The 27,081-nt window shown below is 51.8% G+C and overlaps 8 protein-coding genes across 8 annotated transcripts; 1 reads left to right on the plus strand and 7 right to left on the minus strand.

Annotated features, from left to right (window-relative positions):
* Window positions 1-881: 881 nt before the first annotated feature.
* On the minus strand, window positions 882-1,187 carry PG997_009451 (uncharacterized protein; the record flags this gene model as incomplete). Its single annotated transcript, XM_066813766.1, has 1 exon — window positions 882-1,187. One exon carries the CDS (start codon window positions 1,185-1,187, stop codon window positions 882-884), a length of 306 nt encoding a protein of 101 aa, XP_066665728.1.
* PG997_009452 (uncharacterized protein) lies at window positions 1,188-1,602 on the minus strand (the record flags this gene model as incomplete). Its single annotated transcript, XM_066813767.1, has 3 exons — window positions 1,188-1,287; window positions 1,403-1,517; window positions 1,548-1,602. 3 exons carry the CDS (start codon window positions 1,600-1,602, stop codon window positions 1,188-1,190), a joined length of 270 nt encoding a protein of 89 aa, XP_066665729.1.
* A 2,863-nt stretch (window positions 1,603-4,465) lies between these two features.
* Window positions 4,466-5,557, minus strand: PG997_009453 (protein-lysine N-methyltransferase EFM2; the record flags this gene model as incomplete). Its single annotated transcript, XM_066813768.1, has 2 exons — window positions 4,466-4,762; window positions 4,826-5,557. 2 exons carry the CDS (start codon window positions 5,555-5,557, stop codon window positions 4,466-4,468), a joined length of 1,029 nt encoding a protein of 342 aa, XP_066665730.1.
* A 1,309-nt stretch (window positions 5,558-6,866) lies between these two features.
* On the minus strand, window positions 6,867-7,535 carry PG997_009454 (uncharacterized protein; the record flags this gene model as incomplete). The annotated part of the gene is made up of 1 exon (XM_066813769.1): window positions 6,867-7,535. One exon carries the CDS (start codon window positions 7,533-7,535, stop codon window positions 6,867-6,869), a length of 669 nt encoding a protein of 222 aa, XP_066665731.1.
* Window positions 7,536-9,952: 2,417 nt separating this feature from the next.
* On the minus strand, window positions 9,953-10,305 carry PG997_009455 (uncharacterized protein; the record flags this gene model as incomplete). Its single annotated transcript, XM_066813770.1, has 2 exons — window positions 9,953-10,222; window positions 10,276-10,305. 2 exons carry the CDS (start codon window positions 10,303-10,305, stop codon window positions 9,953-9,955), a joined length of 300 nt encoding a protein of 99 aa, XP_066665732.1.
* A 2,208-nt stretch (window positions 10,306-12,513) lies between these two features.
* On the minus strand, window positions 12,514-14,737 carry PG997_009456 (uncharacterized protein; the record flags this gene model as incomplete). The annotated part of the gene is made up of 3 exons (XM_066813771.1): window positions 12,514-13,200; window positions 13,247-14,326; window positions 14,564-14,737. 3 exons carry the CDS (start codon window positions 14,735-14,737, stop codon window positions 12,514-12,516), a joined length of 1,941 nt encoding a protein of 646 aa, XP_066665733.1.
* A 7,907-nt stretch (window positions 14,738-22,644) lies between these two features.
* Window positions 22,645-23,265, minus strand: PG997_009457 (uncharacterized protein; the record flags this gene model as incomplete). Its single annotated transcript, XM_066813772.1, has 6 exons — window positions 22,645-22,709; window positions 22,767-22,836; window positions 22,894-22,955; window positions 23,020-23,053; window positions 23,124-23,146; window positions 23,211-23,265. 6 exons carry the CDS (start codon window positions 23,263-23,265, stop codon window positions 22,645-22,647), a joined length of 309 nt encoding a protein of 102 aa, XP_066665734.1.
* A 1,065-nt stretch (window positions 23,266-24,330) lies between these two features.
* PG997_009458 (multiple RNA-binding domain-containing protein 1) lies at window positions 24,331-27,065 on the plus strand (the record flags this gene model as incomplete). The annotated part of the gene is made up of 6 exons (XM_066813773.1): window positions 24,331-24,526; window positions 24,699-25,285; window positions 25,590-25,932; window positions 26,009-26,194; window positions 26,255-26,430; window positions 26,499-27,065. 6 exons carry the CDS (start codon window positions 24,331-24,333, stop codon window positions 27,063-27,065), a joined length of 2,055 nt encoding a protein of 684 aa, XP_066665735.1.
* Between the last annotated feature and the right edge of the window lie 16 nt (window positions 27,066-27,081).

The raw sequence follows: 27,081 nt of genomic DNA on the forward strand, positions 1-27,081 counted from the left end.
TGCCCATTCGCTCTGGCGTGAGCATAATAGTGAATCATACATACCTCGAGGAAAGAAGAGATGTAGTCTTTTAGCAAAACTACCAGCTAGGGAAGCCACTAGACAACAAAGCCAGACCAGATCCTAACCTGACCCATACACTGCCCTTGCATACATGTTTGGTTGACATCAGGACAGAAGCTTTTCAGTGGTCAGTTGAGGTGGTTCCAAAGATGGGTAGAGCCGAAAGATACCTACTATGGCACAAGAATTGCTCACCATAGCCACATATTGGTAGTCATCGATCGACCTCCGGAGGAGACCGATCTCATCGTCCTTGTTATTCCGCCACACATCTCGTATACGGCTCTTGTTACCAGCCTGTCGTGTAGAGTGATCGCCGCCCATGACATGAGATTGCTGGTGAGGGTGCTGCTGCTGTTGTAATTGCGCGGCATGAGCGAACCCCATGTATATATATATATACAGATTCGAAAGATGCTTCAATGTAAACCTTTCCAGAAGGCCGCATCGATAACGTATTTGCACGTCTCCAACGTCTTGCTGTCGATCTCATTTCTCTCCGCATGATTACCCGCTGGGCGGGAGTAACTATGACTCGAACCTTTCGAGGGTCATTAGAGGGTTTTCGAAGGCTCTAGTGGCTGGTGATGAGCGCAGTAGTTAGAAGTTGGAACTGCGGGTGCCGGTCTGAGCGGCAAGGCCATGATAACAGCGGTGCTGATGATAGCTCGTGAATGGAACTCGCCCCCGTTGGGTGTACCGATTGGCTGCAGGTGGGAGTAGTAACCCGAGGCAGACGGTGGTCCAGTTGAAGCGAAAGTCACCCCCAGAGGGGGTGACGGTGGGCTGGCAATGGACACAGTAATTAGCAGTTGGAACTACTGGTTCTCGTTGCTGCCGATGTGAAGTAACTCGTCCTCTTGAACGAACAACTGCCCAATACTTCGGATGTCGAGTCTTCCAAAGACGTGCATGTTTGCGATTGCGACGTGACGAGCCAGGTCCTCGTCGACTTGGGACTGGAATATCTCCAAGGCGCGGGCCGGACTGAAGCGTCTCACCCATACCTTGCCCTTATGGTAGAAACGATGCCCTAAGGAGTAGGCGACCGTGGGGGCCAGTGGCAAAGCCCGGGTTGAACGGCCTCTGATGTAGATCTTGGTGGCTGCAGTGGTATCCGACATCTAGGCGATGAACGTGTCGTTGATCTCCATCAAGCTCAGGATAGCAGAGAACATATGACAGAGATCGGCCTTGTGCAGAAACTCGTGCATAGTGATACAGCTGCGCGACAAAGCTTTGTCAATGACGTCTCCTTCTCACTCCATGCTGGTCTCACCAAGGACATTAGCATTGAAGATATCAAACACGATGCAGTCCGACTCCTGGATGGAGGCACAGGGTGGCGTCTAGGATCATCTCGATCTCGGGCTGCATAGTTGATCTGACCAGGGCCACTTGGACGACAGATTTGACCTTGGGGTATTTGTCAGTGAAGTGATCGAGAAAGAGCACTGGTTGCGGGCGAGATGGTAGGCACTTACCCGTGTAGTCGATATAGTCAAGAACCACCTTGGCTCTACCAGTCACCAGCGGCATCCCTTGGCCCTCATCAAACGAGAACCACCTTGGACTCTGGACTTTGGCTACTCGTGAAAGAGGCGAGGGTCACTAACTCTGTCTTATTCAGATTGTGAAAGGGAAGGATTTGTGACCAGACTTTGTCTAGGGGGATCATCCGGTGTTCTCACTAGTACACTTCTCCTACAAAGGCGGCAGCTCCCCTGACGACTTCGGAGCTGCGATTGGCCTGTTAAGATCCAAGAAAAGTGAACGCCTCTGGTGCTCCGCTGTACTAGTATAAGCAACAGCCGCTGTGATTATGTTAGTTACAGAAACTGGCGAGAACCGCCGCGGCTTTCTAACTGCCAGAATAGGCGAGAACTACTGGGTACTCTTTTACTTACAGAACAGGCGGGAGCTACCGAGTCCTGCCAGCTTCCAAAAACAGAAGAGCACCACTCAGGCTCCTTCTGGGGCAGAATAGGCGGGAACCACCGGTGATTCTGTACCCATATGCTACTGCGCTTTCGGGGTGAAAGCTACCAGTGCGGCGCCTCTGGAGCACGATCGTTGTCGCTTACAGCCTCACGAGCATGCGTAGCAGATGCAGGGGAGCCATAAGCATGCTGGAATTCGGTCCAGTAAGCATCAACGACCGATCATGATGCCTTCGGATGGATTTGAGTGAGAGCATATGGCTCTGCCCAAGACATGGAAGGAGGAAGGTAGTGTAGACAGGGCGGAAAAACTCATTCCAAACCAGATGTTGCGTAGGGGGCGGCGGTGTAGTTCGAACTGCCAAGAGACAATCAGGCCGAGTACGGGAATGCAGTCGGCATCGTCATTGTGACCGAAGGGGCGGATGCCTACAGAATCATGTTAGAAAATCCCAACAGGCTTTTCGACCGAAAATGACAAGATTTCGCGGTCCCATTTCACTCCTCCTATCGAACGAGGCAGGAACCGCCGGCGTAAACTTGTAAGTATACTCACATACAGACTTTACTCGCCGTGAAATATAACACTGCCTAGGCCTGCCAAACCTGTATGTTGCCTCGGTATATGTCGTCTGATGTTCGAGTAACCAGTCTATAGCGATGCTTTTTGGTAGTCCCAAATGGTCTTGGCATGTGATGCCGCTCCAGAGACCCAAGTACAGCTGGCCAAAATAAGCATGTCTCTTGGAAGACTGCTCCGGGTAATGTGGCACATCCAACCACATGGCCATCTGTAGTACCTATACTCTTGTGATTAGCTCACACGCCAGTGATAGCTGGGTTCGTCGGCGCCGTTGATACTTACAGATGCCATTACTGCAATTGGTGATTTGACTAACCCAGACGAGGGAAGTATGGCCTGGCAGTGGAGAGCGATCAGGAAGGCGCCCCTCCAAGAACTTACTTACGATCGCAAACATTGGTGTGAACATAGGTGAGATTGCTTGGTGTCGTTGATTTCCATGTAGCTGCGGTGAAGCTCGAGAGTGACAACACACAGGCTGTGCTGTCCTTGATGAGCGACTTAATCGTGGAAGCCGCTCTCAGCCCCCAAAGCAATGGCCATGAGAGGCTTGAAAACAGAGCCACGACGATAACGGTGTTGGGATGGGTAATGTGGGAGGAGGTAGTGATGTGGATGATGTCTTGTGGGTTGGAGTGCGGGCTGGAGTATGTGATGGTAGCCAAGTTTATCCAAACTCGGTCATTGAGAGGAAGTAAAAGTCGTAACAAGGTCTCTGTTGGCTGGAAAGGAAAGTAAAGTAAGGAAAAGATAGAAGGCACCCTGCCAAAGGCCAGATTCCATCTTTCCTTCCCTTCCCATAGTGTGATAGAAGCTTTATGCTTGTGTGTGACTTGCTTTCGGGTAGAGGCCAACTGTGTATGAGAACTTGGTAATAATGAAGGACGAGAGGGAAAAGTTGGAAAGTGGTGAGAAGGAAGGGAAGAGAAGAGAGTTCAAGTTCAGTGAGATCACTGGGGTCCTTTCATAACCATCGAAGCCGATTGTCTAAGTTGTGCAGCACTTTAGTCTAAGAAAGTGTTGCCTGGTATGCCACCATAGTCGGATTATCGGATAATCGATAATCGGCAGAATCGAAAGGTCGAGAGAATCGACCTTCGATAAGCCCTCGTCACCTTCGAATGACGGCAACAATCGGTTTTGCGGGCGTTTGGCGGGCGAAAGCCGCTTAACGTGACTGCTGGACACGAACCCCGTGACGTGACCGTCAACGAACCGTCGGACTATCGGAATTCCTTGGTCTAGAAAAGGTGCAGCTGTCTTCCATGATAAGCCAGCTATGTTGATTTGATCCTTCCCTGGTTCCAGTCTGGCTGTTCTATTTATTTGAAGTGATACCGCCCTTGCATGATAGATGGCTGGCGCCCCCTTCGAAATGAGTAGGATCAGCCATGTCGGAGCCAAGAAGTCGGTCTTGTTATATGAACCTACCTCATCTAAATCTACTGGGTCCCCTATTTCAATACTGCTACAGAACCCCAGCGGCTCCCAGGTCGTCCGTTTCATGACGGGGTAGTAATATTTAGTCTGTTTCTCCAAGGCGCCCCTGGACACTACCGATAGAGAAACAACGTTTGAGCCCAGAACATTGACTTGTCATAAATGTCGGGGGCTGCACATAGGCAGTACACTGAACACAATATTCGAATAATAAGTATGAGGAGGATGAAAACGACGTGCTCTAATTCATAACGCCACAGTTCTACCCATGTCTAGCCATCTACGCAGCCAATTCGTCAGGCCATCTCAACGCCATGCTCTACTCTAGTCTATCTCGAGTCCATAAAACATCGCCCTAACGGTCTTTGGTAACCCATTCTACACTTGTCTGAAATTTTCCTGAGAGTTGCCTGTTGTCAGCTCAACACTGCATGGCTCATCACAATATGTGCTGCCTCCTGAAGATGCCCCACCAGCATTCCAGTTGAGTAGAGTCCTCGTTCTCGTCCCAGTCATCTTGGCAAGGTAGAAGGTCTTCTTCCAAGCATATCACTGGGTCGTCTCCTTGTGACAGGATATCCCGGAGGGTTGACAGTAGCTTTTTCGTCACTGCGTCTCTCAGGGGTACCATGATGACTACTCTGGCATCGTTGTCACGGGTCAGATGATCCTGTATAGCCGATGATAGCAGTACAGGATGATCATCGTCATAAAGGGGATCAGCTACAAGCACAATCTGTATAATTGGTAAATAATGGTCAATAGATATCCCCAGAGTTGGCGGTGGCTACGCTCTAACCTTGAACTGATTCTTCTTCGCGAAGAGTTGGCCATCGTCTTCGCCTGAACCGCCCCAAGTCAGTGCGCCTGCGTGAATGTTGCCCCCGCGAGCCTCAATTAAGGCACGGTTTACGCCGGCGTTGAAGGCAAGGTTCGGTACGATGTTCGGAAGATCACTGAGGGCCACTCCTGTCTGCCAGATTGCGGCAGCTGCCATGCCGAGGAGGCCTGTTCCCGACCCAAGCTCCAACACATTGACTGAGGACTCCGCAGCTGTCTTGGATAGTAGATGGGATAACGGGCCGGTGGCGATCCGGCTTAGCTGTTGCGCAAGAACGTACGAGGAGCCCCACGTCTTCAAACCAAGTGCGTCTCCAGTGATCGGAGGTTCACGAATAGTCAGCTCAAAGGGCGGGTAGGCAGCATCCTCGAAGGGCCATCTCCGAGTGATCTCGCCCATGCCTGCCCTGCCACACCGCTCCGATAAGCGCCGACTGGCCTCTTCCCACAAGACCTCCTTCTGGTCCTCGTCGTCGATCCATTTGAGACTGCTCGAGATGATGGTGCCAAGATAAGCCGCCACTTCACGGCGGAATGCGGCGGAATTCTCATGGTCTCTCAGGATGATTTTGCGTGACGAACTGGGATTCCATACGGGAGGATCGACTCGCAGTTTTTGAAGGCAAGCCAGCAAGTCCTCGAAAGCTGGCCTTTGCCAGACTTGAGGGTAATCCGCCAGAGACGTATGCATGTTTGAGATATTTGCTTCTTTATGTTTTTTGAAAGGCACACACACGCAGAGAGTCAAAGAAGGAGATAGGAGAATCAGAGTTGAAGGAAAGAAGGAGAATAGGAGAAGAGAAGGAGAAAGCGGTGCAGGCGGACAAGAGAGGCGATTTACCTCCTGCATGTGGCCAGGGCAAGGTCTAGAACATCTGCCATCCCGGATGGATACTGGATTAGCGTGTCAGATTGAGTCAATCGTACCTAACGGTACATCAATTGTATTCCGATCCAGAGGCGAATGGCGGCGCCGACTTGCTCGGGAGGAAGCCATAAGCCACTATAGGCAGGTACGAAGGTACTTAACCTAGGGAAAAGGTAGCCTTAGGTAGGTTCCTGAGGCCTGAGGGTCCACTGATACCAAACTCAACCACAATCAGCCGTTCTGGTTGGCCAGTCAGCTAGGGACCACTTTTGACTACCGCCGCTGTGCTCCATGCAATTTTGACCTCAAATATCGAATTTTGGCCTGACTCTGGCTTTTCCTCCTTCCTTTTCCTTCCCCAAGCATCGTCCTCATCAACGCTGCGTTTCTATGCCACAAACACAGAGAGGCTGCGCAAGCAGCTTCTCGGTCTGGTTTCCTTCTTTCGGGCAGGCTTTCCAGCACCTTACCATTTCGCATATGAGAAATTCGGAGTAATCTTCACTTTCTTACCCGTCACCCGCCCCGCGCGGGACCTGACGCGGTCTGTCCGTAAGGACCTGGCTTGAGTTTCCAAGTCTAGAATGGGCATCAGAAAACAGGGCTCCGGCACCCTCGTGCATATCCGCAAGGAGAAGACGGGCGGGCGACCGGTGTACCCTATGGGAGAGTCGTTCTGAAGATTGTGTGTACAAAATCACTTGAGTGCAATACGCAGCGTGGGTGGCAGTCTTGTTCTCCTTCGGGAGGCGGGACCATGCGCCTACAATTCGATTCTGATTACTCTGATGAGGACGATGCTTCACCCTTCTTTTTCTTCTAGGTACGTGGTACAAAGACATCCTCCCTCCCTCCACATGATCTAGGATACTGCTAATATCTGAAAAAACGCACACGATTCCTCCAGCCATCTGCGAGAACCCAAGTCCACACACTCCTTCGGCGGGCTAGTCCCGCACTGGTGGCATACAAGCCTCTCGCTCAAGCGTCTTCATCGTCCATGTCATCGTGGGATTGCTCTTGATCCTTAGAGCCAACCTCTGACTTCTCAAAGCGGTAGATAGCTGACTTCGTCGGGTCTGTCATAGTCGTAATCAATTTCAAATCTTTCATTAGGTCGTCATATGCCTCTTTACTCGTGCTGGCCTTGCCTGAGGACTCCCCTCACTCGGTCTCCCGCTTGTCGGAGTTGGTCGAGGGCCGTCTTGCGGTTGTCATATTGATGGTGGCTCCGCGGAAGTTTATCAAGTAGATCCCGCGCGGCAGCGTCCAACTCGTCGAAGGACTCGGCCAAATATTCTTGTTGGCTGGCAAGCTGCATACGTGGCGGGCCTTTGGTCTTGTCCCTTTGGAGCTTCTCCATCTTCTTGGTCCAGATTTGTTGGAGGAGGTTGTCGCCGATGTAGTCCTTCACCTTTTCGACATCGTCGTCAAAATTCTTCAGTCTTTGGTAGATGTTGACGCTTTCCTTGCTCTGCTCGTAGATGTTGCGGGCAGCGGTGCAGACTCGCTCCGCGGCCGAGAGCATGCTGTCGATGTCGGTTGGCGTCTTGCCGGCGTCCCATGGCCCTGGTCCTCCGGCGATGCCGTCCCGGTGGTCTTTCTTGGCGACTGCATAGGGCCGGGGGAGGTCAACGGAGGAAGCGAACGGATGGACGACGAAGGGGGCTCCGTTGGGGTTCACATACGGCATGCCGCCGCCGAAGGCCGGGTAGGGATTGAAGGGGAAGGGTGGCATGCCATACTGGGGGAAGTTGATGGCTGGGTCCATGTCTTTAGGTCGCTGCTGTTTTCGCGCCATCGTGCCGTATCTTCAGTGTCGTGAGGGCTGTGGGATTGGATTTGGGCGCGGAGAGATGTATGAGGGGGTTTCTACTTGCGAACGTTGTTGAGAGTTGCTCTTTAGTAGTCATATTTACAGCTTATATCAAATAGAATGAGTGTCGTTGCACCACTTTGCTTCCCATGACCTTCATTGTGTGCTACGATGTCATGGTCAAACGATTTGTATAAGTCTTCTCATCGCTGCTATTATACTCAGCTCAGCAAGCCTGCATTCTATCTAAGTTTTGTCGATTGTGATGTAGACGTGCGTGTGCTTTGAGGCTTCCATGACTCCAATGGCAAACCAGACGATCAAGCGCTGATGCGGTGAGTTGACTACCTTAGCTCCAACCCCCAGAAGCGGCTTTTAACGACAGCCCATAGCCTCACAAGAGCTGGGAAACCACTGACTGCTTGGCCTCTTGGCCTCTCTCGACTTGTTTCGGCCCCCTCTGCTTCCCCATACACGGTCTTTTGGGGCAGACATTCACCAGGCAAGCCAGTCAGTCACGGGCCGAGGGCTGCATCTAAGCCCACGTGCCATGGTCTTCCACGTTCAAAGTGGCTACCTCCTACAACATGGCTTTGTATCTTCTCTGGTACCATAGGTCGTGGTACTTGGGCTTGTATCTCGCACATGTACCGTCCGACGAGGAGGGTGAGAGTGGAGTGGCGATGTTGGCAGACGAACACATCCATGTTTCCAACACCAACCAGTATGCTTACACGAACCGTACATGGGGCAGCACATTGTGTATCCCCACATGGTGGTCGACCCCTGGCGATGGCAAGAAAGCTCGCAAGATACTACCATGCGGGCACGGCAAGGGGGAGTTGGTTGAACGGGGGATCAATCGCACGAGATGCCGTGCTGTATTGCCATGAGCATGCGTGCCAGGCATGGGGGAGTTTGTGGTCCATACTGCATACCACAGCAAGCAAGCCTACCTTGCCTCCATATCTCATACTTACCTCACAGCCGAGTGGCATGCCGATGCCCGGAGGCATCAAGTAATCAACCCGGGTGGCGGACCAGGGCGTGATGATACTTGCGATTGCCTGATCCAGTAGAGAGTTATTTATAGGATCTGATAACCGTTACTATCATACTGTGTGTGTATGCCATGGATCCATGCCTGGCTGCTCCGTCGTAAGCGCCATGCGTGCATACGGACCCTGGCTGGCTAAGCGCGACCTGCATATCAACCGGCGATCATGAAAACCAAGGTTAAAGTGCATCTGTGCTCGCTTCGCTCCTGCCTCCATCAAATGTTTGCTCTAGTGAACTTTGCATGCATGCGTATCTGCTAAATGCATCGATTGCATCTGCTACTGCTGATTGCTACCATGCATTCTGCATTTCTTCTCCTTCTTCTTCCCTGGAAGGTTTGTATCCCCTCCCCCTCCTCCCCCTTCTCCCCTCTTCTCCTCATCCGGGCCCCGTTCATGAGTATGAGTTAGATACCTCCTGCCTTAGGAAGTCGGATAGGATTCGTATCCATGTTTTTGTTTGTTGGTGGGGTTTGGTCCTGGGAAGGTGGCCATGCTGTGGTACATCATCATCACATGCACACATACCTCGTTACTCTCATACTTGCTCACGATGGATTGATTGATTGATCGGTTTGGTTTGGTTTGGCTCCAAGGTTTTGTGTACATGTAGCCAATGAGGCACACGAGCCATGTGAGTAATCCGCCCCCATCTTTTGCTACATGCACTGTTCAATTCAGTTTGGTGTTACCAGAGTGCTGGGTCAAGCCGAGCTGCATTGATACTACATACTTGCATACACACACACTACGCCGCTCCAATGACTTACACCTTCTTCCCCTCCATGCCTGTTGTGACTGGTCAATCCAACAACCTCCCCCACCCACACTGTTTGCTTCTGAACTTCTAAGGAGAGGGCGGAGCATGTCTCCTCTCTCGCCCCATCCTATCTATCTGCTCTCTCGTGGCTCCATGTTGAAAGCTAAGCGCCCAACCAACCGACGAAGCGGCGTTATTCTGCCCTTGCATACGATGAGGAAACCGGACCTGCATCGTCTGATCATCAACGAAACCCATGCGCACCCTGCCCCCCCTTCCCCCTGGTCTAGCCAGGTGCCAGGCATTCTCGTGTAGCCCCGCGTGGGTTGAAACGTCGATCGTCTTCCTCTTCCCATCCGTCTACTCTACCAAACCATGGTCTCTGTTGGTAGGGAGGCCCGCTGCCCGCCGAGACATGCAACCGACGTCAGGGCCTCACGGCTGGCTCCCCGTTGCCGGCGGCGGAGAGATGGCTGCCGGCAGCGCCTCTGTTCTGCATTACCTAAACAAGTAATGCCGAGATATCATTGGGCAGGATAGCAGCAACTGCTACAGTTTGCGCCAACACAGCTGGAGATGGGCTTTTAGGCTTCAGCGGGCCAGTTGCTATCCTGTTTCCCGATGGGCATCGGAGTTGCCTTGCCCAGTCGGACCAAGCCCATCGCCACGGCGCCGAGCTTCGGACTCGCACCAGAAGGATGCTTTCGCCAGAGTGCCCTGCCCCAAACCTCAGGCTGCATGCACACAGGCCGGGGGCGCTCGCGTTCCTTTCGGTGTGTGCAAGTAGCCGTGGGTGTGTTTGTGGTTACCGAGCCGTCGGGACCAACAGCGGCGGCTCGAATAGGCAGGTGGCCCTAATATACGCCAGGTATGCGGACTATGCAGTTGGTGGGCGTGGCTTGCCCACCTTGAGTAAACGGGGGTAGAGCCGCGCCATTCCATTCATAGCACACATGCCATACGACCGGGCTCGACGGGGGGAAGTAGGGGAATGTGTGTGTGTGTGTGTGTGTGTGTGTGTATCAGATATAGTGCTTTTCATGAGGGGGGATGCTTTAGACACCTTTTAGACCTGCCGGTCTTCAGAGCTTTTCAACCTCCGTTCGTCGGTAGGTCGGCATCCCCTCGGCCCCATGTGGGATGGGATGGATGCGGGCGCGGGTAGGGGCATTAGTCGTCTACCCATCTACTACCTCTGATGGATCGCGATTGGTTGTTTCGAGCCCGCCCACTCCCCTCAAACTCTCTACGTCTTCTTCCCTGTAGCGGTATCCCGCAGCAGCCATCATCGTGCGTCTGCCGTGGCTACTTCCAGTATCTGCCGGTTCCCTCCGGATACGATGTACGCCCAGCCTTGCTCTCTTGCTTGCTTCCAGTATACAAAGCAAGACCAAGACCTAGTCATTTCTGCCCTCCCTGACTTCTTGTTTATATTCGAGACGCAACGTCGCCCAAATTTGTGCTCTCAAGAATGTTGGGTGTTCGTGTTGCTGCTGCTACGTTCGTTGCTTCCATGCCCCCCCGTATTTGGATCCTACCGGATGCGGCGATCCGATCTTGCGGATGGTTCTTGTCCAAGCTCCCATCCGCTTTCTCCCCAGACACTATGCAAGCGAAGTTTACTGTGTGTGAGAGCAGGACACCGGTGTACGGACCTTGCAACGTGCTTACCCAGGTTCTCTTTGTGGAGAGAGAGGATGGTGGTGGTGGATTGGGTCGTTCGTTGTTGGATCTTGGCAAGAAGATGCCTGTCCACTGTCCACCATGATAAGTAATGACCTGCAGCCAAACAAGCCGGATGCGGCAGTAGAAAAATGATCTGCGCGAACTGCCTCGCCTCGCCTCGCCTCGCCTCGCGCAGCAGCAGCAGCAGCTGGGCTGCCTGCATGACGCATGCAGGGCCGCGCTCGTCTACCGCCGTACCCGCAATAGACTCGGCAGGATTCGAGACATCCCCCGCTCCCCTTTCATGGCCTGCCCCTAGTGCATACGTATAACCACGATGACTTCAAAAACCACTATACGGGCAGCATCCGTCTGAAACTCTTTCCCCAACAGATAGACAGACACACGCACCTAAACGCCCATGGCCACTTCCTCTCTATCCGTACCTTCGTACGTATTTTCCACTTGGTCAAGGGGGCAAAAAGACGTCACTGATTGTGTAACCCCTTTTGGGCGTGCGCAGAACCAACCTGGCTGGCTGGCATCCGTTGCGGTTTGAGAGAGACCACAAGACTGAAACCCGGAGCGAGCACAGCATACGTCAGCACATGCACATGCAGGACATCTTCATCACACGACACCCGCGACTTTCCCATTCCATGGTATTTCCCAGATTCGATGGCGAGTGATCATCTCGTATTGCAATTACATCAGCTATTTCGCTACGTAAGTAGGTTTTCGGCAACTCTCTGTCAAGTGCCCCCTGTAGCCTAGAAAGGAAAGACGTTGAAGAATATATATAATATATAGATATGCAATGCTGCTCTGTAACCAACGGTAGGGAGAGGCTTTCTTCATCCTTCCTCATGATTCGCTTGGCTGTCCGCTATGTGTGCGGCCTCTTTGTCTTCTATACTCGGGCATTTACCCATCATCGCGTCACGTCGTGCGGGAACCACTTGATACAACAAGCTGGTACCTGCATGTTTTCCATTCCAGATCCTGTGTCCTGATTTGATAATGCAGATGGTAGCAAAAACACCTTTGACAAAAAGAAAAGAAGAGAATTCGGAAGAAAGAATGAGAGAAATCAAATATGCCTTGAGAGTATACGGGAATGAAGAAGAATCGCTGTTCCATGTAGGTGCTACGCCGTGACTCCTATGCTCGAGAATTGCCAAACGTCGTTCCGAGTGTCCATTCCAGTCCAAAAACAGATAAATATGCATGACCTTTCTCTCCCCCTCTCGCTAGATGATGATGCCAATCTGCCGCCGGAACCCAAGCCCAAATTATGGGTGGTGGCAGCAGCCAAAATGAAAATGCCGTCCTCTATGATTCGCCTCGAATGACAAACGGTTGCTAAAATGCCAACCATCTTCTCCTTTTCGTGCCCCTTGTGTAGGCCGTGGGTGGGACTGTCTGCCCATCCTTCTCAATATCGCATACATAGCTGACTGGGCCTGATGCTGTCTGCACTTCACGCGGCACCGGAGACCTCCTGTGAAATGGCGTCCTTTAAGCTCGCAAGTCTCGCGCGCATTTTCAGCAGCTTCTCGAGGTCTTCTTGCGGTGGATCTCGGACCGAGATCAGTTCGTGGTGCAGAGTTTCGTATCGCTTGTAGTAAATCTCGAAATCTTGTGCTTTCTTCAAGACTGACGGGCTCACACGAGGTTTCTTGGACGGCTGCACGACCTCCATATCTCGTGAGTAGTCCTTGCGCTTCTTGGATGTGGTGGCTGTTCCATTCGAGACACCATTTGTGCGTGCTGCTTGCCGTTGACTTTGGCTCTGATTGTAACTGTCATCGTCGAAATCCGAGGCATTGGTGGGCGGCGAGGACGCCAGAGGCGAGGATTTGGCTGGAGAAGTATTCTTGCTCTTGTACGAGATATTCGACGATGCAGTAACTCGCGAATTTTGGCTCGCATCTGAAGGGCGGTGCTTGAGCGACGTTGCGTTGGATAACGGTTTCGGCGCCTCCTTTGTCTTGCTCATACGTTTGGCGAGCGGTTGTCCAGAGCTTGAACTGCTGTCCTCCTCTTCGCGAGACCTCTTAGGAGCCGCCTTGGGTGTGCCTGCGGATGTTTTGACAGGAGCAGCCTTGGGAGCTCGTACAACTGGCTTGGCCTTGGGCTTCGGTGCAGGGGCTGGTGATTCCTTGGGCTTTTCCACAATTTTTCTCAGCCAACTTCGCGATCGTCCGATCCACTGTCTTCTCGGCAGGCTTTGACTTCATGGAGGCGGACAACGGAACCTCATCTTCACTGCTTGAAGAGTCTTGCACAAATTCCGCCGACAGTACTTTCTTGGCCCCACCCTTGTCCGCTGGCTTTGCTTTGCTTGCGGGTGCCGACTTCTTCGGCGGCGCTGGTTTCTTGGGGTTGTTCGAGAGCAGGCGCTTTGCTTGCGTTTCGCGGTCGCTCACTTTGGCCTTTGGTTTCGAGGCGACTGGTTGTGAGTTGGACCTGGCCATAGCTTCACCGCCCTTCGCCTTGGAACTTTCGTCACTGCTATTCTTGCCTGCCTCCTCGGTCTTGGGCGCTTTGGGCACAGGTGTAATATTGCCCTTTGCGAGTCGGTCTTGGAGTTTGCTCAGCACGATGCCTTTGCCCCGGTCTGCCTTCTTCAGCAAGCGCTCCCACTCGGGTGCGGTAGAGCTGTAACGTTGCTTATCGTATTGCTTGATGGCATTGTCGATAGCTGCCTGGCGCTCATCCTGTGAGTCGTAGTCGTAGCTCCAGACGTCTAGCTCCTTCCAAAACTGCTTCTTCATGCTCCATTTGCCGTTGATCAGGTCAGCAACCCTGCCGAGAACGTCTTTGAATTCAGACTCGGATCCGCCCCATTTTCCCTTTAGGTATTCGGGCGTTTGATCTCGCACAGCTAGCTCATGGACAATAACACTCCGCTGTTCCTTGTTCTTCTCGAGCTTTTGTTGAGAGGCTGTGAAAGCCGGGTTGAGTGATGGTGATCCGACGCCGTTGGGGGCGGGACTCGTAGGCAGCGACCTTGTCGTAGTGTTGGATGAGTATACCGACGACATGGCATTCTTGCCAGACGGTAGCATCTTGGATGCTTTGCCGGCCTTGCCGGCCTTGGTAGTCTTCTCGACCCGAATTGTGGATTGTACCGGCTTGATCGCCGTGAATTGCTTGAAGATCGACATTGTAGGATTTGGCAGCTTCTGCGCTTTGCCGGCTGACTCTGAAGGGTTTGTGAGGAACAGGTCGTAGTCACAAGAGTTGGGTGTCGGCTTGATGTCGTGTTCCTGGTTGCCGTATCGCAGGCTCTGTAGGTACAATTTAGCACTGGTTTGGGGAGGTAAGAGGTCATTGACAAGGTGAATGAAAGAAGATTTATTCCCAGAGAGCCCTGGTACGGATGAGACGAGGCAGCAAGCAGGGCGATTGTACGAAGCCATCTACATAGCGAGAAGAACAAGCGCCTTGCGCGCCCTTCTCGCTCTTGCTGGCAGAACAATAGCAGGAGAGAGCCTGTTTGGGCGAACACCCGAACAACAACTTACCGGATTGTTTCCTAAGCACAATTCGAGGTTCTGCCCATTTTGCACACATTTAATCATGTCCTCTATCACATCGTCATTTAGGACAAGCCCAAAGGCCTGCATTGGTAAAGAGTTGCGGTTGTTGGTTGGGCTCTCCAACTGGAGGCCCGTATCGGGGATCGCGAGTGCCGGCATCTTGGGAGGTGAGCTCGAGCTCAAGGGGGAAGGTGTTTGGCGGAAACTAATGTATGAAGCAAGTGATGTCGAGGATGGGAATATAAGGAGTCGGTCGTGGATCGTTTGAGGAGAAAGACCTGCACCTGCACAGCACTCTGTACCCAGGCAGACTATGGGGAGTCCTGCTTGACAATGGTCGATCTCGAATGCAGCTTGGTTACATGATCAGGCTGATAGCGACCTCGACTAGCAAATTACAGCGAAGGATGGGTAGAGGCGGGAATGCACTCGTTACGAAAAGCCAAGTCTGGTAGAGAATAGTAAGGGCCTCGGTATTGACGCTGCAGTAGTAGTAGTAGTAGTCGTTGTTGTAGTGGTAAGTAGGAGAGAAGAGCAAAGCAGCAGGATTATGGTAGGCAGGTTAGAAAGTACGAGCGAGCGAGAGGTTGTACGGGTCGGGTCCAGTCCCTTTGGGTCCAAGACTCAAGAGGAGAAAGGAAGTCAGCCCGGGGTGAGTGGATGGATGGATGGCCCATGGATCAATGGTGGATGGTGGATCAAGAGCGTGAGTTGAGTTGAGTTGAGTTGCATAGGACAAGTGGGCCCCCTAAGACAAAGTACTGCCCAGGTACACTAAGTTTGTGATGGTTTGTTGCACAGAGCGACTTTCCCAGCCAGCCAGCCAGCGCCCGCAGTGCTTTCTTCAGTGCTCTTCAGCGCTTTCTGGGTAAGTACCTACCTAAGTTGCTAAGGTAGGTTACTCTCTCGCTCCCCCCAATTGCTAAGCACAAGGGACAAGGGTCCTGGATGTACGGGAGCAGCAGGGCAGACAGGCAGATGCAGGCCAGCAACTACTACCAAGGAAGTGTGTACAGCGAATTGCTGAGATAATTATAATTGCTTGCAGAATGAGTTGTGTATGCGCATGCACGTATGCGGTTAATTGTAAATGCAAATGTGAGAGGAAGTAGTCAAGCAGCAGCATGGAATCCAAGCCAGCCCAACCTTATTACCATTTGAAGTCGGGTCAATTGATTGATCAAATAAATGCTACAGTTGCCGCCGTGGCATAGCAGTTTCCTCTCTCCCCTCCAGTATGCTCTTGCATAGCATTGATATCAATCCTTTATGTCGGTCGGCCTTTGCGAACAAAAAGATCACATTATGAACCATTGTGCCCGCGGGTGTATTACGCCCCTCTCTCCATCTCCTCCGTCTTCTTTGCTTCGCCTTGCCTTTTGCTTGGTCCTGGGTCTGGCCAAAAAGCTTGGTACACCGAGCAAAGAGAGCCCAGCCAGCAAGCATGGACATCAAATGTAAAGTACCCGTAGACCGACCAGAATTGAGGCAGGCCCCCAGGCCCCCTGCGTTTCAACAATCGTTGACGACGATCACTACATATATGTACTTACTTTCTGCTTTCCATATCAGCCACTCACTTACATGGTTTATGCGGGCAACGGAGTTGATTCGATTTGACCAAACCTCAAAGGCCTCTTTAAACGACCGACCCAAAGGAGGGCAGTCGTTGTCACAGTCGTGGCTAGCGTGCTGCAAGAGACAAGACAAAGCGACAGGGGAGAGAGATGGGATTCTGCCAACCCGTAGAGGAATTGCCCGTTCTTATCAGACTGGGCTGGGCTGTGTGTACCTACATTTCGTCCGCCCCGTCGTTTCCCCTTACCTAATGACAGACATACATGCACGCACTCATACATACTATGTAGAAGGTAGGTACTAATGTTAGGTAGGTATGCTCTGCAAACATTAGGTACACACTTACCTAAATGCATCCCGTCTTTCCGGAACGTCGTGTCGGTACAACACAACGCATCGGAAACACATCTGCTGGAGAGGGGAACATTACCTGGATAGTAGGTAAGTAAGTATGTAATTGGTGTTATTAGAAAAAGCAAGTACATATATCCATACAGAAGCCCTGGCAACCTTAACCCGGTTTTACCGTTCTCTAGAAGGAGGAAAAGAAAGCCCATAGCGCCATCGTGCCCCGCCTACGCCAGGTTATTCAATACTTGGTGAAACTCCCCCTAATCAGTTTAATCGTACGGAGCGCTGTAGACTACAGGGCAAAAGGGCATGTGCTACTGCGGCTACCAAGAAGCGAATAAGCATAGAGGCGAACAATTCCCAAGCGACTTCCTTTCTTTCAGTCAATGATTACATCATGGTCGTCTTCAGTCATCGCAAATGCGAGTGTCCCACTCAGCACCGGACAGGAAAGGAAAGCCGCCCATCGCCCACCGCCTCCCTCCCCCGACTAATAAGTTAGGTACATGTACGTATGAGGCGATGCCGTTGGTGGCATCCCCGGACTGCCCTGTCAGCCAACGCCTGCCATTCATTATACGAAGGGGGCTCCGACGGGACGTTTGAACGCATCAATTGACCGCTTCTTGGAGGCGTCCCGGCCGATGACCACTACAACTCACCTCGAGAGCATAATCAAAAGAAAGACACGCCCGCTTCGCTTCCATCGGCTGCACAATCCGGGCAGCAGACAGCACAGCACCAGAGCAGAGGGCCAGAGGCAGGTACTCACGGATTAAGCCGGGCCGGCCCACTTTGGCCATGCTGATTGGTTTTGTGTACTGCGCATTCTCTCAGCTTTCTCCGGCCAGCAGACACCCAGCGAGCAGAGCAGGCAAGCAAGCCATCCCGGAGTACTTGAGGAGTACTGTCACTACCACCAGCCAGTTGACCATGCTTGGGAATTAGACACTAGGACTAGTGCCCGTAGTGTATGTACGAGAGAGACTTCTTGTGGTCAGCAACTCGTGACCATCATGCCCAAACCCGTCAAGATCGTAAGCTTAACGGGCTGGGGCGAGAAGCAAGTTTCTTTCCTCCAATGGTTCCCGAGCGAAGGGCCGCAGTTTGACAGGAACATAGGTAATGTACATACTTGCCTACCGCCGTACATGCGATCTTATTCTATTTTGCCCAGCCCACGGCTTTCGAAACCGCCAACAAAACATCTACAGTACAGCAGCAGTAACTGTCAGTCATCTATTCGTGGTTGTTGCTCAGGTGCTGTATGTATGCAGAACAAGAATTATGATTGGTGGAGATTGTGCATAACCAGGACCACGGCACAAGTTAATCATAATTATGTCAACCAACGATGTGTCTGAAACATCTCTGAACCCTGGTACTTGATTACAGTGTAAGAGAATCCACGGGATAAGAGTCTTGCCGTGCAACGAAACGAGTCAAACCTTCACCAACATAATGACAGTGAGAGTCCTTGTTCCGGAAACTTATCAAAACCAGGGGTTCGCCGACAGATCACTTGTTGATGGGTATCTTCTATCGAGTGCCGGTAGATTTGATCTGTTGCAAGCGGCTGTAGCGAAAAGATAGAGAACGAACGAGGGTCGTCACATTGACCGATGAAGAACTCCCCATTGCCCAGTACAACGCGCGAAGAATCTCATCTCCCGGTATTCATTGGCTGCGCAAGGCATACTACTACTACCCAGGTAGGTAGGTATGGATGGATAAGCCCAGTCATTCCCGGTCAACACTGCAAAGGAGAGGAGCGATGAATGAGTTGACGGGATCCTTTGGGTTCAACGCTGCTTCACGTCCAGCACCTCAAGGTTTGGCTTAGAGCAGGAACCTTGGCTTCTTCCGGCCAGCCCCTGAAAGGCTGTTGTTGTGCTACATATAATTTTCACCCAGAAATGCACTGTAGGGCTACGGATTCGGCGATAGTGGCCAGCGGTCAACAAATTCGATACCTCGCAAGGTATTCTTATTAGTGTCTCAAATGAGGACAATGGAAATGTTTTACCCGTCAATCTGGGAGTTCCCTGACAGGCAAGAGACCGCAACGGCTCGGCGATCAACTAGTGAAGCTATCGGGGCATACTAAACGGCCCTGCGCTCATCAACTATGTGCATTGTACGGGCAACGGCCCGCCCCAAGATGGCCAAATGTCTCTCAACCTGCTCGCGAGATCAGGCGAGAGAAGCCGGGCTAAAAGAGCTCACCAGCTGGTCACCGTCTCTCGCGGTGCACACGCAAACCGAATGGGTTGCACGATGTTTACCTGGGTATGAGCTGACATGAAGCGCTCCGAAGCCTCAAAGGCCCGACTGCGCGAGGTGAGCAGCTCGTCGGCGATGACGCTTCCTGGCTTCCTGGGCGTTTCTCGAATGGTGTTACTAAATAAAATCAAAATAAGGCGCGACCGATCCCCGACTTGGACAGACATAGGTGGGATTGGGCGGATGTATCGACAGCGTACCTGATGGCTGGGTTCGATACAGCACCTATCCTATTGCCTAGGATCGTTAGTGGATGCGCCACGTTGGATACCGTACTGCCTACCGTCCATTCGACGACCCATGACAAAAGCTCGCTGCCCCGCCTTCATCACGGACTTGTATCAATCACTCACTCGTACTGGAAGTAGAGAGAGAGACGTCTGGCTGGACAGGACCAAGAGAAGGGGGTGTCGTAGCCGTGCGTACCTCAGCCCCCACAGAACGCGCTTGCCCTTGAATTCTATTAATGAATTCAATTCAACCCAATTGCTTGTAAAAGCATGGAAAGCAAATGGAAGCGCAGACACTTTCGGCATTCGCAGCCAAAAGCCCCGAGGCGATACATTATGTACCTACTCCGTACATGTAGTAGCCAGCTAGTAGCTACCTAGCTGGATGATACGATTCCTCCTGCATGGATCCGTACGGGCTGGCTGGCTGGTTCTCTCGCTCGCTCGCCGCGAACTGCAGAGTAGATCCGTCGCCGTGCCGTGGGGGCAGGCAAGTCCCCTTCTTTCCACGGCGAGAGACAGATGATGGAAGCTTGCGGCGTGCTGTGCACCTGAAAGGGATAAGCACATGAACCTCGACGGACGGCCAGACAACGTGGAGGGTGCAGGTGCCATGGCGACAACGGACCCATACCGAACGAGGTCCACACACATTGATGGGCATCAAATTAATAATAAGTGGTACAGTAGGCGGTACACACCAGACACATGTAACATACAGCATTAGTAAATACACTGATGTAGGCCGTGATGGATGCTGTTTAGGGGTGGATGGGCAGCAGCAGCTGTCTTGGAATAAAGCAGAAGTGCATCCCCCATAACCATCCCATTATGGAATCGGCATGGGCAACAATTCAGACAGCCACTCTTGCCATGCTTTCGATGCCGTCTTCCTGGGTTGCCTCTTGGTATTCTAATGTTGCGACGGCTCTGGCTGCGCTCACAAGATGTCTTCCATTTTGCATGCCTACATATACCTGACTACCTACTTGCGTACGCCACAACCAACGTAATCGAGTCTCCCGCTGACTTCCAGTTGACCAGACGGATATGGTAGGCCGATACGAACCACAGCACAGAAGTTGTTGGTAGGGCGCACGTTGTACGACTCACCTTGCAGAAGACGGCCGAATAGAACGCAGCCAACCCCTGGTCAGGTATTGCAGTATCATGTATGGTGGATGTAGACTAACAAGATGCATACATACATCTGTATGCCCTTCAACCACATATACACAGGTGTGTAGGCAAGTTTAGTCATGAGATGTAGGATTTCTTCCCAGAGCCCGAGCAGAATCTAATCGGCGCACAAACGTCTCGACGCCGTGCGTCTTTCCTCCAGGGGCATCTGGGAGTCCCATGCGAGCAGTTGTAGCTGCAATAGCAACACCAGTAACCTAGCAATCAAGCACGCCGTGGCACCAAACAGCTGTTCGCTTTGCCGAGCAGCAGCAGCAGACCACGCACGCCCACACTCACACACACACGCGAGCGATCGAGCTCCGGCCAGCCTATTTGGGACCGGCGGTCCACGCTAGCATTGGCGGCGGCTACAGTTGCTCTAGCCTGTAGGCGACTCCCAAGTACGTGCGAATGGGGTCCGGACCCCGACACTGCATCTGTCTCGAACGAGTCGTGCGCACTCTATGTACCTCACAGACCCCTCCATACTGCTGCTGCTGTGGACGCTACATGTAAGATGCACCTATCTGGATCCGGAGGCATGGGCTCTAGACTCCGGTGCGGACGGGAGAGCGACAATACCTAGCGCCTACATTACCCGAGTCTGCCCGTTGTTGCTTGGGGTAATGGAGCCTCCGTCGGTTTGTTTTTCCCTGCGAGACTTCGGGGACAGAAACCATATTAAAAACGAGAAAAAACTTGGCTGTTAGCCACACTCTGTCATGGTACCAGGTAAGGCGTGACTGCGTGATTTCTGCATCTGGCCGCTGTTGGACGGACCAGGCCGCCCAGAGCGCGCGAACTCCGTCAACGATCTACCTCATTGACGCATGCTGCGCGCAGTTGAGGGTGCATGTGGTGTGGGTCCCGACGACACTTTCATGTTGCATGAGAGCGAGCAAGCCGGGGGAGGGGAGTCATTTGGGCAGGTTGCAACGGAACAGCCAGTTTGAAGGGTCGAAATGGAAGAGGGGAGAAGCCCAGCCAGCCAGCAGCAGGAGAAGCTACGTACTGCGCAACAGTAACGAGAGGGTCGATCACGGTCGAAACTGTAATGATTACTATTTTTGTCCAACCTCCCACGATGTCCAAAGAGCTGCTTGCCTGCTACTGCTACGACCTCAACGATAAGACCGAAGTAGACATGCACACATGCAATTTACCGACCTCAACTGATCGATACCACTACAGTACAGCCTGACATGCTGCACAAACCTCGACGCCGTCCATCCGAAGTTAAACTTGACCGCTACATATTAGGCTTCCTGGCGTTTCCGGACTATTCTGGACTCGTCGTCTGTTCGAGTCAAATTCGGCAGATTGCCCATATACTCTTCCCCCAAAAAGACAAGGCACTTCGTGAACTGTAACGACCGACTGACTACCAGATGGCGGTATGATAGTCCAGCAATTTCCTATTGTCGAATAAGAAGGCAGAAGAGAAAGCGAGAAAGCTATGGCATCACAGCATCCCGAGAAAACGCACTCGATCGTGATGGCAATCCCATCTCGAAAATGCCTGGACAAATCAGAGGGGCGGGGTGGTGGGGTTGATGATCGTATCTCTCATTATTAATCTATATATTTCGCCCTAGTTTCTCGTACCTGGCTGCTGGCTGTTGCCTTTTGCAACAAAAGGCTCGAAATGGTATAAAGCGGGGCGAGTATCCCGTTCCTAGTCCTGCAGGGATTATGCCGAAAGATGGTTCAATGCTGATCGTCAATTAGATTGCAATGGAAGTCTTTTGAAAGCCTCCCATTTGAGGAGGTATGTTGATGTGATAGCGGAATCTCCAAGTATTTGTAGTATTACCTACGGCTTCTTTGAAACACTTGCTAACAAGCCCTTTGGAGACATGGCGGAATAGGCCAATCGAAATTACGTGGATCGATTGCACTGGTGGTGGCGGCGAGACAAATCTTGCCTCTAATGTCGGCAATATTTCTCCTCACAAGACAGGAGTTTCCTATGTTCTGGAATTAGACAACCCCGGGCTGGTAGAAATTACCCATCCCTCGGACGAAACGAGCAGCGTTTTCCACATATTTAAGCTACAAGGCGACTTGTTTCAGGCCTGGGCAGATGGTTCTGGACTCAGTCCTAGATCTCCCAGATGAGCAAGCATTTGACGGAGACCCCTGGAGATCTCCCAACCAGATGCTTCCCGACCATCAATACCACAGGTTGCACATACGTTTCACGCAATACATGATTGGTATAAGCAGGCAATTTCCTTCCATTAACCCCTGAGAAAAAAAGACGATTACATTACCGTCCTATCTGCCGCAACCGTTGCTCAGTGAGCTGTATTCAGTTATTGCAAAATACCGAAAACTCGTTCGTTGCGGCACTCCTTGTATCAAGGCACCTGAACGTCGCCAACCTGAACTCCGTTAAGCCCGAATGTCATCGCACGAGCAGTCCCCTCAAATCACTTTGATCTACTGCGTCTTGAAGAGGAGGATGGCGCAATGTCCAAGGTAGAAGTAGATGAAATGCTTGGTCTCTGTGGTACGACTGTTAGCATGGCGAGAATGGGGATCGCATGAGACCGTCAACGAACCATGAGTAACGTAGCTTCCAAAGTTTCGTCCGACAATGCAGTGCCATGTAGGTCCTTTACGGTCGTCGAACTGCTCGATGTTAGCGAGGTCGAAGAAACGAGGGTTTGTTCGAGATGGTAATCATACCGTTCGCTTGATGTGCTGGGCAATGTCCTTCTCGATGGTAAACTTGCCCATGGCTTCCTGAGCTGCAAACACTCATTGTCAGCATGGAGAGATAGCAGAGTATGTTTCCGGGCTGATTTGACGTACCGACATCAATAGCCTCGGCTTGCATATCGTCCGTCTGTCTTGACATCAGCAACAAATCCCAATATAGTGAAGCTGCCTTCGTATTCGCAATTCGTGTGACCCACCATGTCTGCGGACTTGATCGTGGCTATTCTGATGGTCAGCAACTTCTCTTGAACAGCTGTCGCGATGGCAAAGGAAGAAGCACCAACCTTCAAGCCTGTCGCGGTTCCCGGCGGGAGGGGGCGACATCTTCTCGTCGGACATATTTGCGATTTCGGCGGGCAGAGACGACGAAGGTGTATCGGTCTGGGTGTCTGTTCCATGCAAAAGCCGCGCAAGGTTAGTGTTAAGTCCTAGGGGAAAAACATGGGCAGAATTGGTCGATGGTAGATCAGGCCGAGTTGGTACTCACATAAGGGTCGCGCCAGCAATCTGGTTTCGGAGAGTGAATGAGGACGAAATGGCAAACACTATCGTGTTCTCGAAGAGAGGGGATCGAAAGATAATGTCAGATCACAGGTGTCGCATGAAGGGCTTCAGCTGCCGAGAAAGGGTAATGGTGTTGTGTTGACCGCTTCGCAAAGTCACAATGGTTGTTTTGCTTGTCAAAGCGCTTGCGCCCGAGATCATCACAGACAAGGCGGTTGTTTCCAATCCAGAACCTAACGACACAACAGGGGTTCTTTGCTTGGATGTTCAGGTTCAGCTTAATCCGAATCAGCTCGGATGAGGCAGGCGGTGAGAAGCTCCCTACAGTTAGTAACGGACTTTGACAAGATGCCAATTTCACTTTGTACCAACAAGTCGACTTACCCACCCAGTTGGCAACAGGTATAATAAGGGCTCAAGAGCGCATATTGAGATGGATTTGTTGTGATTTTAGGCATCTATTCAACTGACTGTATATTTTATTATGCCGTTGCAGTTAGGTGTCATGGCAGGGTAGTCCAGAGTCTTGTTCAAAGAAAGCACTTTCGCTCCAGCTGCCAGCCTTGCTTAACACACACAGACCAATCAATGCCGATCCTCTAGTGCAGTAGCTGCCCATGATGCATGGTCGACCTTCTGGAGGGGCAGCTGTCTTGACAGGACCCACTGGATAAGAGGATGCACGTGCTGATAGGACCAGACAACTTTTTTTTTTTACATCCCCAGAAAAGTGCTACGGATTCTCAATGTACTTGTATTGATGTTTTCCCCCAAATGGGTTGCAAGTAATTTTCCTGTCCTCTCTCTCATTCTCTCCCCAGTCATCTACTTCAAGTCTCAACTGGACCAGGAGCTTTGAGCAGAGAGGAGAGAAGAGGTTTTTATTTTCTTTCTTTTACCATGGATATCTCTCGTGTCTTTGTGAGGGGGCTGCCCCCAACCATCAATGAATCCGACTTCCGCAAGCACTTCTCCAGAGGTCATATTACGGATATCAAGATAATACCCAACCGTCGCCTGGGATTTGTAGGATATGCATCGCCCGAGGAGGCAAGACAGGCTGTCAAGCTATTCAACAAGTCCTTCATACGGATGAGTAAGATCTCGGTCGAGCTTGCGAAACCCGTATCCGATCCCTCCCCTCATCAAGACCAAGCATAACAGCTACAACACCACACATCCAACTGCCATAACAAACAAGCCTGTTCCGGAGTCGGGCAATGAGCAGGACTTGCAAGCTAATGAGAAGAAACGGAAACGAGATGTAGTGGATGAGTCGAATCCCAAGTTTCAAGAGTATCTCAATGTCATGCAGCATGCGAAGAACTCGGCGAATCTTGTGCATGGCATGGACGTGGATGGTTTGACCATCAACACTCCTACTACTGCCGACCAGCCCAAGGTCGATGGTAGCGCGTCTGATGATGAGTACGAAGTCGTTCCAGAAAGGCCGGCCAAGCGAGTATCACGCCAAACAGACCAAACGGCAGCGTCGATACCTTCCCATCCTTCGACGGCTAAGGAAACACCCACAGATACTGTACCTGCTCCTGTTACTGACGACGGTTCTACACAACAAATGGAAGTTGACGAGTCCAACGAGCCAGCTGCGACTACTGTTCCCGCGACTGACGACGAGTGGCTGAGGAACAGGACCAATCGACTGCTTGATTTGGTTGATGATGACGATATCAGCCCAGAGCTCTTGGCTCCATCACAAGCTGGGCGTCAAGAACCACAAAAACAGCAGACGGAACCTGCCGCCCTCCCGCACAGGCTTCCGCCGAAGTTGAAGAGCCGGAACCCATACCAGAGCCTCAGGCGTCCAGCGCAAAAGATACGTTGCAAACAATACGTGAAACGCGTCGCCTTTTCTTGAGGAACATCGCCTATACCGCAACTGAGGACGACCTGAAAGCGTACTTGGAACCTTTCGGGGGGCATCGAAGAGGTAAGGACATCCCAATTTTCTTTCCTCAAATTTCATTATTCGCATGATGAACCTCTGATAGGGACAGCTTATACCTTATGGGTATTTGATGATATTCCGGAGCCAGTATTTTAGTAGATGCATTGGAGTCTGATCGTCGAACTTCTTATTGAATCTTTACTTTGCCGTTGGTGATAATTCATTCCCGCTAACGCCAAATTTTGATCAGGTCCACATTCCAGCAGATCGCTCTTCTGCAAATAACAAGGGACTCGCGTTTGTCTCATTCGCAGAGTCCGACTCTGCCGTGGCGGCGTTCCAGGCCATTGACGGGGCTACCTTTCAGGGAAGACTTCTCCATGTGCTTCCTGCTTCACGCAAGCGCGATCACAACTTGGATGAGTTTGCTCTGTCAAAGCTGCCGCTCAAGACGCAGGCCAAGATCCGGAAGAAGGCTCAAGCGTCGACATCCAAGTTTAACTGGTCCACCCTTTACATGAGCCAAGATGCGGTCAATACTTCGGTTGCCGATCGTCTTGGTGTCTCCAAATCCGAACTTCTCGATCCTACAAGTGCGGATGCTGGCGTGAAGCAAGCCTTGGCTGAGGCATCAACCATTAACGATACCAAGGCTTACTTCCTCTCAAGGCATTGATTTGAACAGCTTCAAGTCAACTCAGAGAGGTGACACAGTCATCTTGGTCAAGGGCTTTGCCTATGGAACGTCTCCACAGGAGCTCCGAGAACTCTTTGAGCAGCATGGCCAAGTTCTGAAGGTGTTGATGCCTCCTACTGGAACCATTGCCATTGTGCAATTCGCACACGCAAATGAGGGTAAGCAGGCGTTTGCGAAGCTCGCGTATCGTAGACTCAAGGATTCTATACTGTTTCTAGAGAAAGGCCCGAAGGTGCTGTTCACTGAGCAACAGCTGTCTGACAAAGCCAGTGGTGAAGCGAACAAGGAGAAACTGTCGGCTTCGGAGCTTCTTGATCGCGGTGACAAGAGCGAGCCTGAAACCAGCACTTTGTTCATCAAGGGGCTCAACTTTGCCACAAGAACGCCAGACTTGGTGGAATGTTTTGGCAAGTTGGACGGTTTCAGATCGGCCAATGTCAAGACGAAAACCGATGCTACGAGGGGGTCCTGAGTATGGGCTTCGGCTTCATAGAGATGACAAGCAAAGAGGCTGCCGAGGCTGCCATGAAGGCTATGGACGGCTATGAATTGCAAGGCCATAAGCTACAAGTGCGCCTGTCGCATCGGGGACACGACGCCGCCGAGGAGCAGCGGCGAGCTGACAATGCTAAGAAATTGGCAAACCAACACAGCAAAGTACTGATCAAGAACGTCCCCTTCCAGGCCACGAAGAAGGACATGAGGTCACTCTTCTCGAGCTATGGCCAACTGCGGGCGGTTCGCCTGCCCAAGAACATGAACTCGCGATCACGTGGATACGCTTTCGTCGAGTTCACCAGTCCAAGCGAAGCACAGAATGCGGTCGCAGCACTTCAGGACACCCATTTATTGGGAAGACGATTGGTGATTCAATACGCCGAAGCTGATACTATTGATCCAGAAATGGAAATAGAAAAGATGCAAAAGAAGGTGGCGGGCCAGGTGAACAAAGTCCGTTTGCAGCAGCTCACCGGACAGGATCGCAAGAAGATCACACTCGAAGGCGAGGACGAGGACGGCGAAGTCTGAAGCAAGTGTGTCTATA

Source organism: Apiospora hydei (genome assembly GCF_038363865.1).
Source record: "Apiospora hydei strain CBS 114990 chromosome Unknown utg000007l_segment0_segment0, whole genome shotgun sequence".
Taxonomy (NCBI): domain Eukaryota; kingdom Fungi; phylum Ascomycota; class Sordariomycetes; order Amphisphaeriales; family Apiosporaceae; genus Apiospora; species Apiospora hydei.